The sequence below is a fragment of the Pseudorasbora parva genome, chromosome 3 (assembly GCF_024679245.1).
Source record: "Pseudorasbora parva isolate DD20220531a chromosome 3, ASM2467924v1, whole genome shotgun sequence".
NCBI classification, from domain to species: domain Eukaryota; kingdom Metazoa; phylum Chordata; class Actinopteri; order Cypriniformes; family Gobionidae; genus Pseudorasbora; species Pseudorasbora parva.
Genome location: NC_090174.1, coordinates 37,471,706 through 37,484,557, shown reverse-complemented (window position 1 = coordinate 37,484,557; position 12,852 = coordinate 37,471,706). Strand labels below are relative to the sequence as shown.

Genomic DNA, 12,852 nt, shown 5'->3' with positions numbered 1-12,852 from the left:
ATGTTATATTATACCAGGTCAACTTGAGAATAATAACTGATTCAAATTGAATCCCTAATATACCCTTATCAAGATTATATAAAATATCTGTGTAAATATTATATATATATATATATATATATATATATATATATATATATATATATATATATATATATATATATATATATATATATATATATATATATATATATAAGAAAATAATTGTTTTCTTTTCTTTTTTTGCTAATATTGTGTTTTGTTTCTTGGAACTGATTTATCATAAGGCTGTTATATGCTTCCCTACTGTGGATGGACAGCTTCTATATAAAGTAATTAAACTCAAATGCCTGGCCATATTTAGTGCCTGCTTAGTGTGCAAGTTCAACTCAATATAAGTGTGGGGGAGAGCATAATCAGCCCTATAGGAGACTGGAGGAGTTCCAGTTGGTGGTAAGTTGCTTTACAATTTATATTTGAGCATACTAAAATTGTTATTAAATTCACTTCAAACCTGAAATGGAAGCAGATCATTTGTAGGTTCATCTTTAGTTTGTAATAAAACCTCATTAATTTAAATTATCTGATGTTTATAAAATGAATTGTTTTGCAGGGGACTGTTTTTGCAGTAATTTCATCTGGTCTCAAGCAAGGGAAGGTAGATGGATTTTCCTTACATGTGTTGTTTTGATCAGTTAGATTTAATTTTTATTTGCCCATTAAAGTTTCTTGGTTAAGAGCTTTGTATCATTTAAAATAGAAATTTCACAAGACAACACAAGGATTTAAAAGTATTTGTAAATGTGTTTCCCTGTGTGAATAGATTTATATTATTGTTGGGGTATTACATAGAGGGACTGAACATCTTTTAGATGAATGCCATATCAAATTGATAATGCTATAAGTCTAGTATTGTGAGAAACAAAACGCTGTTGTTGTAACATTTGCTGGCAAGAGTTTTGGGAGAATTAGTGTAAAATTGTTTTATCATTTGGGGCAAATATAACCTGTATTAATTAAAACACTGCAATTTCCCTTTCCAATTTTCAGTAAGCCGCCACCATGAGTACGGACGCAGAGATGGCCGTTTATGGCAAAGCTGCCATTTACCTTCGTAAGCCTGAGAAGGAGAGAATCGAGGCTCAGAACAAACCATTTGATGCCAAGACTGCCTGCTTTGTGGCTGATGCTAAAGAGTTGTACCTCAAGGGAACGATCAAGAGCAAAGATGGTGGCAAAGTCACAGTTGTTTTGCTTGACACTAAGGAGGTACATTTCTACATTTCATTACCCGGATGCTCAACTTAAATTAATCATTATATGGTCTTGATAAATCTAATATCAACTGGGTCATATAGGAAAGAGTTGCTAAGGAAGATGATGTCTACCCAATGAATCCTCCCAAGTATGACAAGATTGAGGACATGGCCATGATGACCCATCTCAATGAAGCCTCTGTGCTGTATAACCTCAAAGAGCGTTATGCTGCATGGATGATCTACGTAAGTTCTCAAACAACAATAAAAAAGTAATCTAAATTCTTTTTGTGCTGTTGCAATCTGACCAATTCTCTGTTCATTTCAGACCTACTCTGGACTCTTCTGTGCAACTGTGAACCCCTACAAGTGGCTCCCAGTGTATGATGCTGAAGTTGTGGCTGCCTACAGAGGCAAAAAGCGTATGGAGGCCCCACCCCACATCTTCTCTGTCTCTGACAATGCCTATCAATTCATGTTGACTGGTAAGATCTGATTTATAAGTTCTGAAGTAAATATAAGTTGAAATTTATATTCAAAGTTTTAAAAAGCAGTTGCTTAAACATTATTACCTTTCAATTAACAGACAGAGAGAACCAGTCTGTCCTGATTACGTATGTATCAACTCTTCAACTATAATGTTGATCATTTACATTTTCCTCTTGTGTAACGTTCTCATGTCTTATCATCTTCTGTCTTCTAATCTCTCATAAACCAGTGGAGAATCTGGTGCTGGAAAGACTGTGAACACCAAACGTGTCATCCAGTACTTTGCAACAGTTGCAGTTCAGGGTGATAAGAAGAAAGAGCAGACTCCCGGCAAAATGCAGGTATGAGATATATATTATTTTGAAAGATAGTGATAGTCTTACAAACTATAGGGTATGTACATTTGTGTAATGCCTTCAAAACGGTGTTCAGACATGACATATACATTTTTCAAACAACACAGGGCTCTCTTGAGGACCAGATCATTGCTGCCAACCCTCTGCTAGAGGCTTATGGTAATGCCAAGACTGTGAGAAATGACAACTCCTCTCGTTTTGTAAGTTCACCACTTTTTATGCCACAGTAAAGTTGGTCAGTTCTGTTTACATTTTCTATAAAGTGATTTTTTTTATATTATTATTTTTTATAATGCTATTTTGTTTTAAACAGGGTAAATTCATCAGAATTCACTTCGGTACATCTGGAAAACTGGCTAGTGCTGACATTGAGACATGTAGGTGGACATGATTTTATTGATCCATCCTGCACATTTGTCTTTGTCTGTCACTCTTCAGATGATTGTGACTCAAGTACATTCTTTCAACAGATCTACTGGAGAAGTCTAGAGTGTCATTCCAGCTTCCAGATGAGAGAGGCTACCACATCTTCTACCAGATGATGACCAACCATAAGCCTGAGCTGATTGGTAGGCACACATTTTTCATTCAATGTTTAAATTTAAAGATAATATTGTAAGACACATAAATGCTGTGCATTTTTACAGAAATGACGCTCATCACCACCAACCCCTATGACTTCCCCATGTGCAGTCAGGGTCAGATCACAGTAGCCAGCATTGATGATAAAGTGGAGCTGGATGCTACTGATGTGAGTCATTGCTGTTTGAATAGTGGCATATTCTGTTTAACTATGGCAGATCCTAGAGCTCATTCTTCTCTGTAATTGTTTAGAGTGCTATTGACATTCTGGGCTTTAGTAATGAGGAGAAAATGGGCATCTACAAGTTCACTGGAGCTGTGCTTCATCATGGCAACATGAAGTTCAAGCAGAAGCAGCGTGAGGAGCAGGCTGAGCCTGATGGCACAGAAGGTGAGACTAAACAGTACTAATGTGTGTCATAAAATGCAGTGCTTTGAATTGAGAGAGATTTGTTTATTTTCTGTAAACAAAGGTTGTTGTTTTTTCCAAGGCCAGAAATGAATGATTGTTAATACTTTTTAAATTGCAGAGGCTGACAAAATTGCTTACCTTCTGGGTTTGAACTCTGCTGATATGCTGAAGGCTTTGTGCTACCCCAGAGTCAAGGTCGGAAATGAGTTTGTGACTAAAGGCCAGACTGTCCCACAGGTATATACTGACATATTTCCAGCATGTCAACCTGAAATTCAAGAGTGCATCTGTTCTAAATAATATATCCACTCTATTCTTCTTTCAGGTGTATAACTCTGTGAGTGCCTTGGCCAAATCTATCTATGAGAGGATGTTCTTGTGGATGGTCATTCGTATCAACCAGATGTTGGACACAAAACAACAAAGAAATTTCTTCATTGGTGTGCTGGATATTGCTGGATTTGAGATCTTTGATGTAAGAATAATTATTATCTCTTTTATGGTAAATTTAACCATATGCAAGTCGGTAAATGTTTCTGTTATTTTTTTTCAACCAGTTCAACAGCATGGAGCAGCTGTGCATTAACTTCACCAATGAGAAACTTCAACAGTTTTTCAACCACCATATGTTTGTGCTGGAACAAGAGGAGTACAAGAAGGAAGGCATTATTTGGGAGTTCATTGACTTTGGCATGGACTTGGCCGCTTGCATTGAGCTCATTGAGAAGGTTTTTACCAGTTTTTGAATTTATTCATTTCCATGATCCATTTTCAAAAACTCACATTTTAACTAATTTAACAACATAATTTTATAAACAGCCCATGGGTATCTTCTCCATCCTTGAAGAGGAGTGCATGTTCCCCAAGGCTACAGACACTTCCTTCAAGAACAAGCTGTATGATCAACATCTTGGCAAGAATAATGCCTTCCAGAAACCAAAGCCTGCCAAAGGCAAGGCTGAAGCCCACTTCTCCCTGGTTCACTACGCTGGAACTGTGGACTACAACATTTCTGGCTGGTTGGACAAGAACAAGGATCCACTGAACGAGTCTGTTGTGCAGCTGTACCAGAAGTCTTCTGTCAAACTGCTGGCTACTCTCTACCCACCTGTTGTTGAGGGTAATAAACTGAAGTGTTAATTATGTATACATATATGTACATGATTATGTATATTAAAATGTACTCGACTCTGTCTACAAAAGTCCACGTATAAACACTTATTATAGGTGTACTGTAGTGCTTCGGGATAAAACACAAACACGGTTTGGAATATGAATTCATGATGTACTTGCTCATCATATACATTCTGAACAAAAAGTTGCCTTTAAATTTATCCAAACATACTTTTAGTTTTCTTGTTATTGCATTATATGTTCCTTTGTATTTTATCTGAATAGAGACTGGTGGCGGCAAGAAGGGAGGCAAGAAGAAGGGTGGCTCCATGCAGACTGTGTCTTCTCAGTTCAGAGTATGTCTTTTAGACAAAATGTGAATAATAATGCAGCAGAAAGGATACAGACTGTACATCACCTTGCTTGAGTTTATATCAGAGAAATCAACAACTGAGCAAATGTGAGTAAGAATGTGGAATCTTTTCATGATTAAACAGGAGAACTTGGGTAAACTCATGACCAACTTGAGGAGCACTCACCCTCACTTTGTGCGTTGTCTGATTCCCAATGAGTCCAAGACTCCAGGTAAGGTATAATAAATAAAAAAAACTTAATCATGTTAATGTATTTAATAATGCTAATGTTAATTTACCAAGCTCATGACATGATGTAAACTCTTCGTTATAGGTCTCATGGAGAACTTCCTGGTTATCCACCAGCTGAGGTGTAACGGTGTACTGGAGGGTATCAGAATCTGCAGAAAGGGTTTCCCCAGCAGAATCCTCTATGGTGACTTCAAGCAGAGGTAACTAGGACCACATGAAGATACAATTTCCTGTAGGACGCTCTTTTTTTTGGAAGATATGAAGCATTTTAATCAATCCTCCACAGATACAAGGTACTGAATGCCAGTGTTATCCCAGAGGGACAGTTTATGGATAACAAGAAGGCCAGTGAGAAACTCCTGGGATCCATCGACGTTAATCATGATGAGTACAAATTTGGACACACAAAGGTTAATATTTAGCTTTACAACTATTAAAGTTTCTGTGATTATGATCATTTAGCCAATACAGATAAACCAATGTTTTTTTTTTAATGTTTAACATAAATTTAGGTGTTCTTCAAAGCTGGTCTTCTGGGTACTCTTGAAGAGATGCGTGATGAGAAACTGGCTGCTCTGGTCACAATGACTCAGGCTCTGTGCCGTGGCTATCTGATGAGGAGGGAGTTTGTGAAGATGATGGAAAGGAGGTGAGGATTGTCATATGTAATGATGACATCAATAATAACTGCAAAGAGCAAATAACGATGATTAGGGTATTTAATGTGTTATTCACAGGGAGTCCATTTACACCATCCAATACAACATCCGCTCATTCATGAATGTCAAACACTGGCCATGGATGAAGGTTTACTACAAGATTAAGCCTCTGCTGAAGAGTGCCGAGACTGAAAAGGAGCTGGCAACTATGAAAGAGGACTTTGTAAAATGCAAAGAAGATCTTGCCAAGGCTGAAGCCAAAAAGAAGGAGCTTGAAGAGAAGATGGTAGCACTGCTGCAAGAGAAAAACGATCTCCAGCTGCAAGTAGCAGCTGTGAGTATTCTTGAATTAAATTAATTGAATTTAGGCTCCATTCAAATAAGCAATGCTGTTTCCGAGGCTATAGCAACATATTTTTTCTTAACAGGAATCTGAGAATCTCTCTGATGCTGAGGAGAGGTGTGAGGGTCTGATCAAAAGCAAAATCCAGCTTGAAGCTAAACTCAAAGAGACAACTGAGAGACTGGAGGATGAGGAAGAAATCAATGCTGAGCTGACAGCCAAGAAGAGGAAACTGGAGGATGAGTGCTCTGAGCTGAAGAAAGACATTGATGACCTCGAGCTCACCTTGGCTAAAGTGGAGAAGGAGAAACATGCCACTGAGAATAAGGTTGGAGATTGAGTTGGTTTAAGATTAGACTTTATCTCTGTCTTACATGTTCTTAAAAAAATAGAAATTGTAAAAAATAAGCTTATTTGAAATAAAACAAAAATCACACAGGTCAAGAACTTGACTGAGGAAATGGCAGCTCAGGATGAGAGCATTGCCAAGCTTACAAAGGAAAAGAAAGCCCTCCAAGAGGCACATCAGCAGACACTGGATGATCTTCAGGCCGAGGAGGACAAAGTCAACACCCTGACCAAATCCAAGACAAAGCTTGAGCAGCAAGTTGATGATGTGAGTTGATTATGTAAATTAATTCTAATTATTTATTGAATAAATAATTTTTTGCTTTTTTGCTCTTTTCTGCTGTTAAAATATTTTATATATCATTGTCCTGTAGCTTGAGGGTTCCCTTGAACAAGAGAAGAAGCTCCGCATGGATCTTGAGAGAGCCAAGAGAAAGCTTGAAGGAGACCTGAAATTAGCCCAAGAGTCCATCATGGACCTGGAGAATGACAAGCAGCAATCTGAGGAGAAAATAAAAAAGTAATTATAGCATGAAATCTTTTAAAACATTATTGTTAAGTTGTGTTAATGTTTTACAAACCACTTATTGTTGAACACCCACAGGAAAGACTTTGAAACAAGCCAGCTGCTTAGCAAGATAGAAGATGAACAATCTCTGGGTGCTCAACTCCAAAAGAAGATCAAGGAGCTTCAGGTATTTTGAGTTTTTTTTTCTTTTCAATATTACGTTTACATTATAATCAAATACGAAACACTAGAAATTGAATTAACTACTTTTTTTGTACCATAGGCACGCATTGAGGAACTGGAGGAAGAGATTGAGGCTGAGCGCGCTGCTCGTGCCAAGGTTGAGAAGCAAAGAGCTGATCTCTCCAGGGAACTTGAGGAGATCAGTGAGAGGCTTGAGGAGGCTGGAGGAGCCACTGCTGCTCAGATCGAGATGAATAAGAAGAGAGAAGCTGAATTCCAGAAGCTGCGTCGTGATCTTGAAGAATCCACCCTCCAGCATGAAGCTACTGCTGCTGCCCTCCGCAAGAAGCAGGCAGACAGTGTGGCTGAGCTTGGAGAGCAAATTGACAACCTGCAGCGTGTCAAGCAGAAGCTTGAGAAAGAGAAGAGCGAATACAAAATGGAGATTGATGATCTTTCCAGCAACATGGAGGCTGTTGCCAAAGCAAAGGTTTGAGAGTTGTTGTTTTTTTTGTTTTTGTTTTATAAGAAATTACGTAACAAATATGGTTAAAATTCGTAAGAATTCAAAGATATTGGTGTTTACAGGCTAATCTTGAGAAGATGTGCCGCACACTTGAGGACCAACTTAGTGAAATAAAGTCCAAGAATGATGAGAGCATTCGCCAGATAAATGACCTTAGTGCTCAAAGAGCAAGACTTCAAACTGAAAATGGTAAATAAAGACAATGATGAAGACAATAATAACATAAAAAAATATTTGAGTGTGGTGTATTCATTCAGAACTGAATTTCTGACATATACTGACATAGACTAGAGAAAAAACTAATTTTAATGTTTAAAGTTCTATAGAGTTACTGAAATTATCTGATAGAGGCACAATCTGACACAGTGAATCTAAATCTATACAGGTGAGTTTGGACGGCAGCTGGAGGAGAAGGAGGCTCTGGTTTCTCAGCTCACCAGAGGCAAACAAGCTTTCACTCAGCAAATTGAGGAGCTTAAGAGACAGAATGAAGAGGAGGTTAAGGTAAAACAGCATAAACAATACATACACATACTTTTAAATTACTTTTCAATTACTTTTCAGTTACAAGATAATATTATGTGACTGTCTCCTAGGCTAAGAATGCATTGGCCCATGCTGTGCAATCAGCCCGTCATGACTGTGACCTGCTCCGTGAGCAGTTTGAGGAAGAGCAGGAGGCAAAGGCTGAGCTGCAGCGGGGAATGTCAAAGGCCAACAGTGAGGTTGCTCAGTGGAGAACCAAATATGAAACAGATGCCATCCAGCGCACCGAGGAGCTTGAAGAGTCCAAGTATGTATATTAGTGTATTACCGTCCCAATTCTCACAGCAAATTTATAGACTGGAATTCAAAATAATTTGTATTACATAACAGAAAGAAGCTGGCTCAGCGTCTGCAAGAGGCAGAGGAACAAATTGAGGCAGTGAATTCCAAATGTGCATCTCTGGAGAAGACCAAACAGAGACTCCAGGGTGAGGTGGAGGACCTCATGATTGATGTGGAGAGAGCCAATGCTTTGGCTGCTAACCTTGACAAGAAGCAGAGGAACTTTGACAAGGTAAAACAATAAAGGAGTCTCTCTATAATATGATGTTATCTTCTAAAAGTAGTCTGGGCTTGTTCGACATGCTACAAGTTCAATGAAACTGATCCTGATATATCTCCAACAAAGGTCTTGGCAGAATGGAAGCAGAAATATGAGGAAGGTCAGGCAGAGCTAGAAGGTGCCCAGAAAGAGGCTCGTTCACTCAGCACTGAACTGTTCAAGATGAAGAACTCCTATGAGGAGACTCTGGATCAGCTGGAGACCCTCAAGAGAGAGAACAAGAATCTTCAGCGTAAGAATGAAAATAACATTACTGTGCCAATTATAAATGAGTAATTAAATAGGAAACACACCTGATTAATGTGTGAATATTCATTATAATAAAGGTTATTTATTTTTTCTTTCTATAGAGGAGATTTCAGATCTGACAGAGCAGATTGGCGAGACTGGTAAGAGCATCCATGAGCTGGAAAAGGCCAAGAAGACAGTGGAGACTGAGAAGGCAGAGATTCAGACCGCCCTGGAGGAGGCTGAAGTGAGTATCTGGAGATTAATATGGAACTGGTTCATGCTGTGTGGTATGGTGCTTAATAGAACCATTATACTGTGGTCTTAATGCATATTGTCATTCTGATATTTAAATGTAGTGTTTATATTTCAAAGGGCACCCTGGAGCATGAGGAGTCCAAGATTCTTCGTGTCCAGCTTGAGCTAAACCAGGTCAAAAGTGAGATTGACAGGAAGCTTGCAGAAAAGGATGAGGAGATGGAGCAGATCAAGAGAAACAGCCAGAGAGTCATTGAATCCATGCAGGGCACTCTGGACTCTGAAGTCAGGAGCAGGAATGATGCCCTGAGAATCAAGAAGAAGATGGAGGGAGACCTTAATGAGATGGAGATTCAGCTGAGCCATGCAAATCGCCAGGCTGCTGAGGCCCAGAAACAGCTCAGGAATGTTCAGGGACAACTCAAGGTAATAATAATAATAATTCATTACATTTATATAGCGCTTTTTCTAGACACCCAAAGCGCTTTACATATAGAAGGGGGGAATTTCCTTAGCAACCACCAATGTGCAGCATCCACCTGGATGATGCGACGGCAGCCATATTGCGCCAGAACGCTCACCACACACCAGCTGATTGGTGGAGAGGAGACATAGTGATTATGCCAATCATTATATGGGGATTATTAGCACCCCCTGCTGGCCTCACTAACACCTCTAAAAGGTACATGACTTCTGTTCGACTTTGGGGTGTATTAATATGTTTGTATAATCTCACATGGAGACGTGTTAGTAAAATGCCAACAGAAAATGCATCAAAAGCTTATTGTAAATCTATTGTTTTGTTCAGGATGCCCAACTGCACCTTGATGATGCCCAGAGAGGACAGGAAGACATGAAGGAGCAGGTGGCCATGGTGGAGCGCAGAAATACTCTGATGCAGTCTGAGATTGAGGAGCTGAGAGCTGCTCTGGAGCAGACAGAGAGAGGCCGCAAAGTGGCTGAACAAGAGCTGGTGGACGCCAGTGAGCGTGTTGGGCTGCTGCACTCTCAGGTAAGGGCATATTGGTTTTACAATGAAATTAACGAATTTGAGAGCATCATTTAAAAATCCATACTGTTGCTTTCCTTCATGAAGAACACAAGTCTCCTGAATACCAAGAAGAAGCTTGAGGCTGACCTTGTTCAGGTCCAGAGTGAAGTTGATGACACTGTACAGGAAGCCAGAAATGCAGAGGAGAAAGCAAAGAAGGCCATCACTGATGTGAGAAACAGTAGCTGCCAAATGTTTCAAAAGTCACTTAAAATGTGGCTCTAATGACTTTCTGTATTAATGCAAAAGGCTGCAATGATGGCAGAAGAGCTGAAGAAGGAGCAGGACACCAGTGCTCACCTTGAGAGGATGAAGAAGAATCTGGAGGTCACAGTGAAGGACTTGCAGCACCGTCTGGATGAGGCTGAGAATCTGGCCATGAAGGGAGGAAAGAAACAGCTCCAGAAACTGGAGTCCAGGGTAAGATTGCCTTCATATGAAGTTCCAAATGTAGGTTCAGGAGGAGCCTAAACATTCAGTCCTATCAATTATCATTACTATCAAATTTAGACAGCAGTCACCTCACTATCTCAGAGACAATTCTTCCGGCATTCCTCCTCGTCATCTTCATTTCTCTTATTTTACTCTGCACAGTACTGTTATAGGGTTTTTAGCTCGCTGTGCAAATCGAGCCTCAAGTTCTAGTACAGCAAGCCAGGATTGTTTACGATTAACTAATTAGACTGACTAATGAAACTGATGTTAGTTATGATCTGAAAGGTATAAATTGCTTTCTGATATATTTTGTATAGCCTAAACATATTTCCATTGACTGAAATTATTTTAATAATTTCTCCTACTAACTTTAGGTGCGTGAGCTTGAGGCTGAAGTTGAAGCAGAGCAGAGACGTGGAGCTGATGCTGTTAAAGGAGTCCGCAAATATGAGAGGAGAGTCAAGGAGCTCACCTACCAGGTAGAAAAAAATGTATAGCAAAATTCAGGTCATATTAATTTGATTATGTTCTAGTCTGATCCATGTTCACTATCTGCAGACTGAGGAGGATAAGAAGAACCTCAACAGACTGCAGGATCTGGTTGACAAGCTTCAGCTGAAGGTCAAGGCTTACAAGAGACAGGCTGAAGAATCTGTGAGTACTTCAATTGAGAACTATAAACAGTTTGAGAATATATGTTCCTTATATAATCCTATGTGACTTTGCAGGAGGAGCAAGCAAACACTCACCTGTCCAAGTTGAGAAAGGTGCAGCATGAGCTGGAAGAGGCTGAGGAGCGTGCTGACATTGCTGAGTCTCAGGTCAACAAGCTCAGAGCCAAGAGCCGTGATGCTGGAAAGGTAATTTATATGATATTATTCTAAAGGAATCCAATTAATTTAATAAACCACAGAATCAGTTATTTACTTTCAATTTGTGCTAATTCTATCATGTGCTCTATCATGTTTTTTATGTTTCAGGCCAAGGAGGCAGAGTGAAATTCTTCATCCCACTTATGTTGATGTCTTTAAAAATGTAAAAATATCACAAAATAAACATTCATTCAGCAAATTCCTTTGGACCTCCGATTTCTTTCAATTCATAGCTGAACAGCACACAATATTAATACTATCAGATCAAATAATCTATAGGGTTGGGTAAATAGAATTAAGAGTTAATACTACCCAAAATGAATTAAAAAGTATCTTCTGTATAGATTTGTAAGATACTGTCAACCCAAATTGATTTACAGCTTATATCGGACACAATTGAAGAAGAAAATATTAGTGTTCACCTTGCAGCGGACAGTCTGACATATTTAATAGTTAATAAATATTCACTCTCTAACTGCTTATCAGCAAACAAGAACACTGCCTGGCTGATATACATTTAGCTCTTACCATAAATATGAATTATGTAGCTAATTTGCTGCAGTACACAAATCATAAATAGTGCTAACAGAAATAATGCTGACAAATAGAGACAGACCAGAAGAGACCAGTCCATTACATTTATCCATCCATCCATCCATCCATTCATCCATATTCTAAACCCCTTGTCCTATGAAGGGTCACAAGTAGCAAAGACCAGGTAAGTTTAATACAGAAAATACCTTTAAAATGGCAACCAGGTAACCTTTGTTTTGCATGTATGTTTGTGAACAATTTATAAGGTTCATGTACAATATATATAAAAACATGGGCGTCGGAAGCAAATTAAAAGTGGGTGGGTCAGTAGTGGCTAAGGCAAAATATGATAGGTGGGGAAATTGTTTTGCGGGGGGGTTTGGGGGTTCTATTCCCCCCCAAAAAAGGATTTCATAGATGTGATTTCCTGCATTATGGTGCGTTTGAGGCCATATCCCTTTCCAAAAAAGACCTCAAACCAGTCAATACCAATAGTCTAATAAAAAGGCTATATTCATTTAACTGCCATAGAAATCAACAGTTTCACAGATAATGATAATGAACAAGTTGCATGTTTTTTATGCTCCGTGTCCAGACAGAAAAAAAAGCTGTTTACTAAACGATTGATTGGGCCTGACATAATTTCAGAAATCACTGAATTATTCACCGTGGCTAGAGAGTAGGGGTAAGACGCATGGCATCAAGTTTTGATGCAAATTGAGCATATGTTCGAATCCGCCTTTTGCCACCCTCGCTCTACTCCCTTTCCCCATCACGTATCAGATCGGAAAGGTATTAATTTTCAATAAAAAAAGAGCAAATATCAGAAAAGGGGAAATAAAGTGTTTAACATGTGTTTAAAAAATAAGTTTCTTAATAAGTTTCTCGGTTAAGGGGTAGTCAAGGTAAGCAGACATGTGCTGAATTAGAGACGATAAAAGTGAGTGGGTCCAATATCATTGGTCTTAAAAAGTGGGTGGGTCTTGTCCCATCCACACACAATGGTT

General features: G+C 38.9%; 1 protein-coding gene across 1 annotated transcript; it reads left to right on the top strand.

Moving 5' to 3' along the window:
• Window positions 1–586: 586 nt before the first annotated feature.
• Window positions 587–11,507, top strand: LOC137071053 (myosin heavy chain, fast skeletal muscle-like). The gene is made up of 40 exons (XM_067438710.1): window positions 587–637; window positions 1,030–1,248; window positions 1,338–1,481; window positions 1,564–1,720; window positions 1,822–1,849; window positions 1,954–2,065; window positions 2,188–2,280; window positions 2,394–2,457; window positions 2,551–2,649; window positions 2,728–2,831; window positions 2,915–3,053; window positions 3,193–3,311; window positions 3,400–3,549; window positions 3,632–3,802; window positions 3,894–4,194; window positions 4,473–4,543; window positions 4,685–4,772; window positions 4,875–4,992; window positions 5,079–5,202; window positions 5,305–5,441; window positions 5,530–5,785; window positions 5,880–6,122; window positions 6,234–6,410; window positions 6,517–6,662; window positions 6,747–6,837; window positions 6,934–7,323; window positions 7,422–7,548; window positions 7,745–7,863; window positions 7,956–8,152; window positions 8,236–8,419; window positions 8,534–8,699; window positions 8,818–8,942; window positions 9,071–9,379; window positions 9,762–9,965; window positions 10,050–10,175; window positions 10,254–10,424; window positions 10,814–10,918; window positions 10,998–11,093; window positions 11,168–11,299; window positions 11,420–11,507. Exons 2-40 carry the CDS (start codon window positions 1,042–1,044, stop codon window positions 11,435–11,437), a joined length of 5,808 nt encoding a protein of 1,935 aa, XP_067294811.1. The 5' UTR covers window positions 587–637; window positions 1,030–1,041; the 3' UTR covers window positions 11,438–11,507.
• The last annotated feature ends 1,345 nt before the right edge of the window (window positions 11,508–12,852 follow it).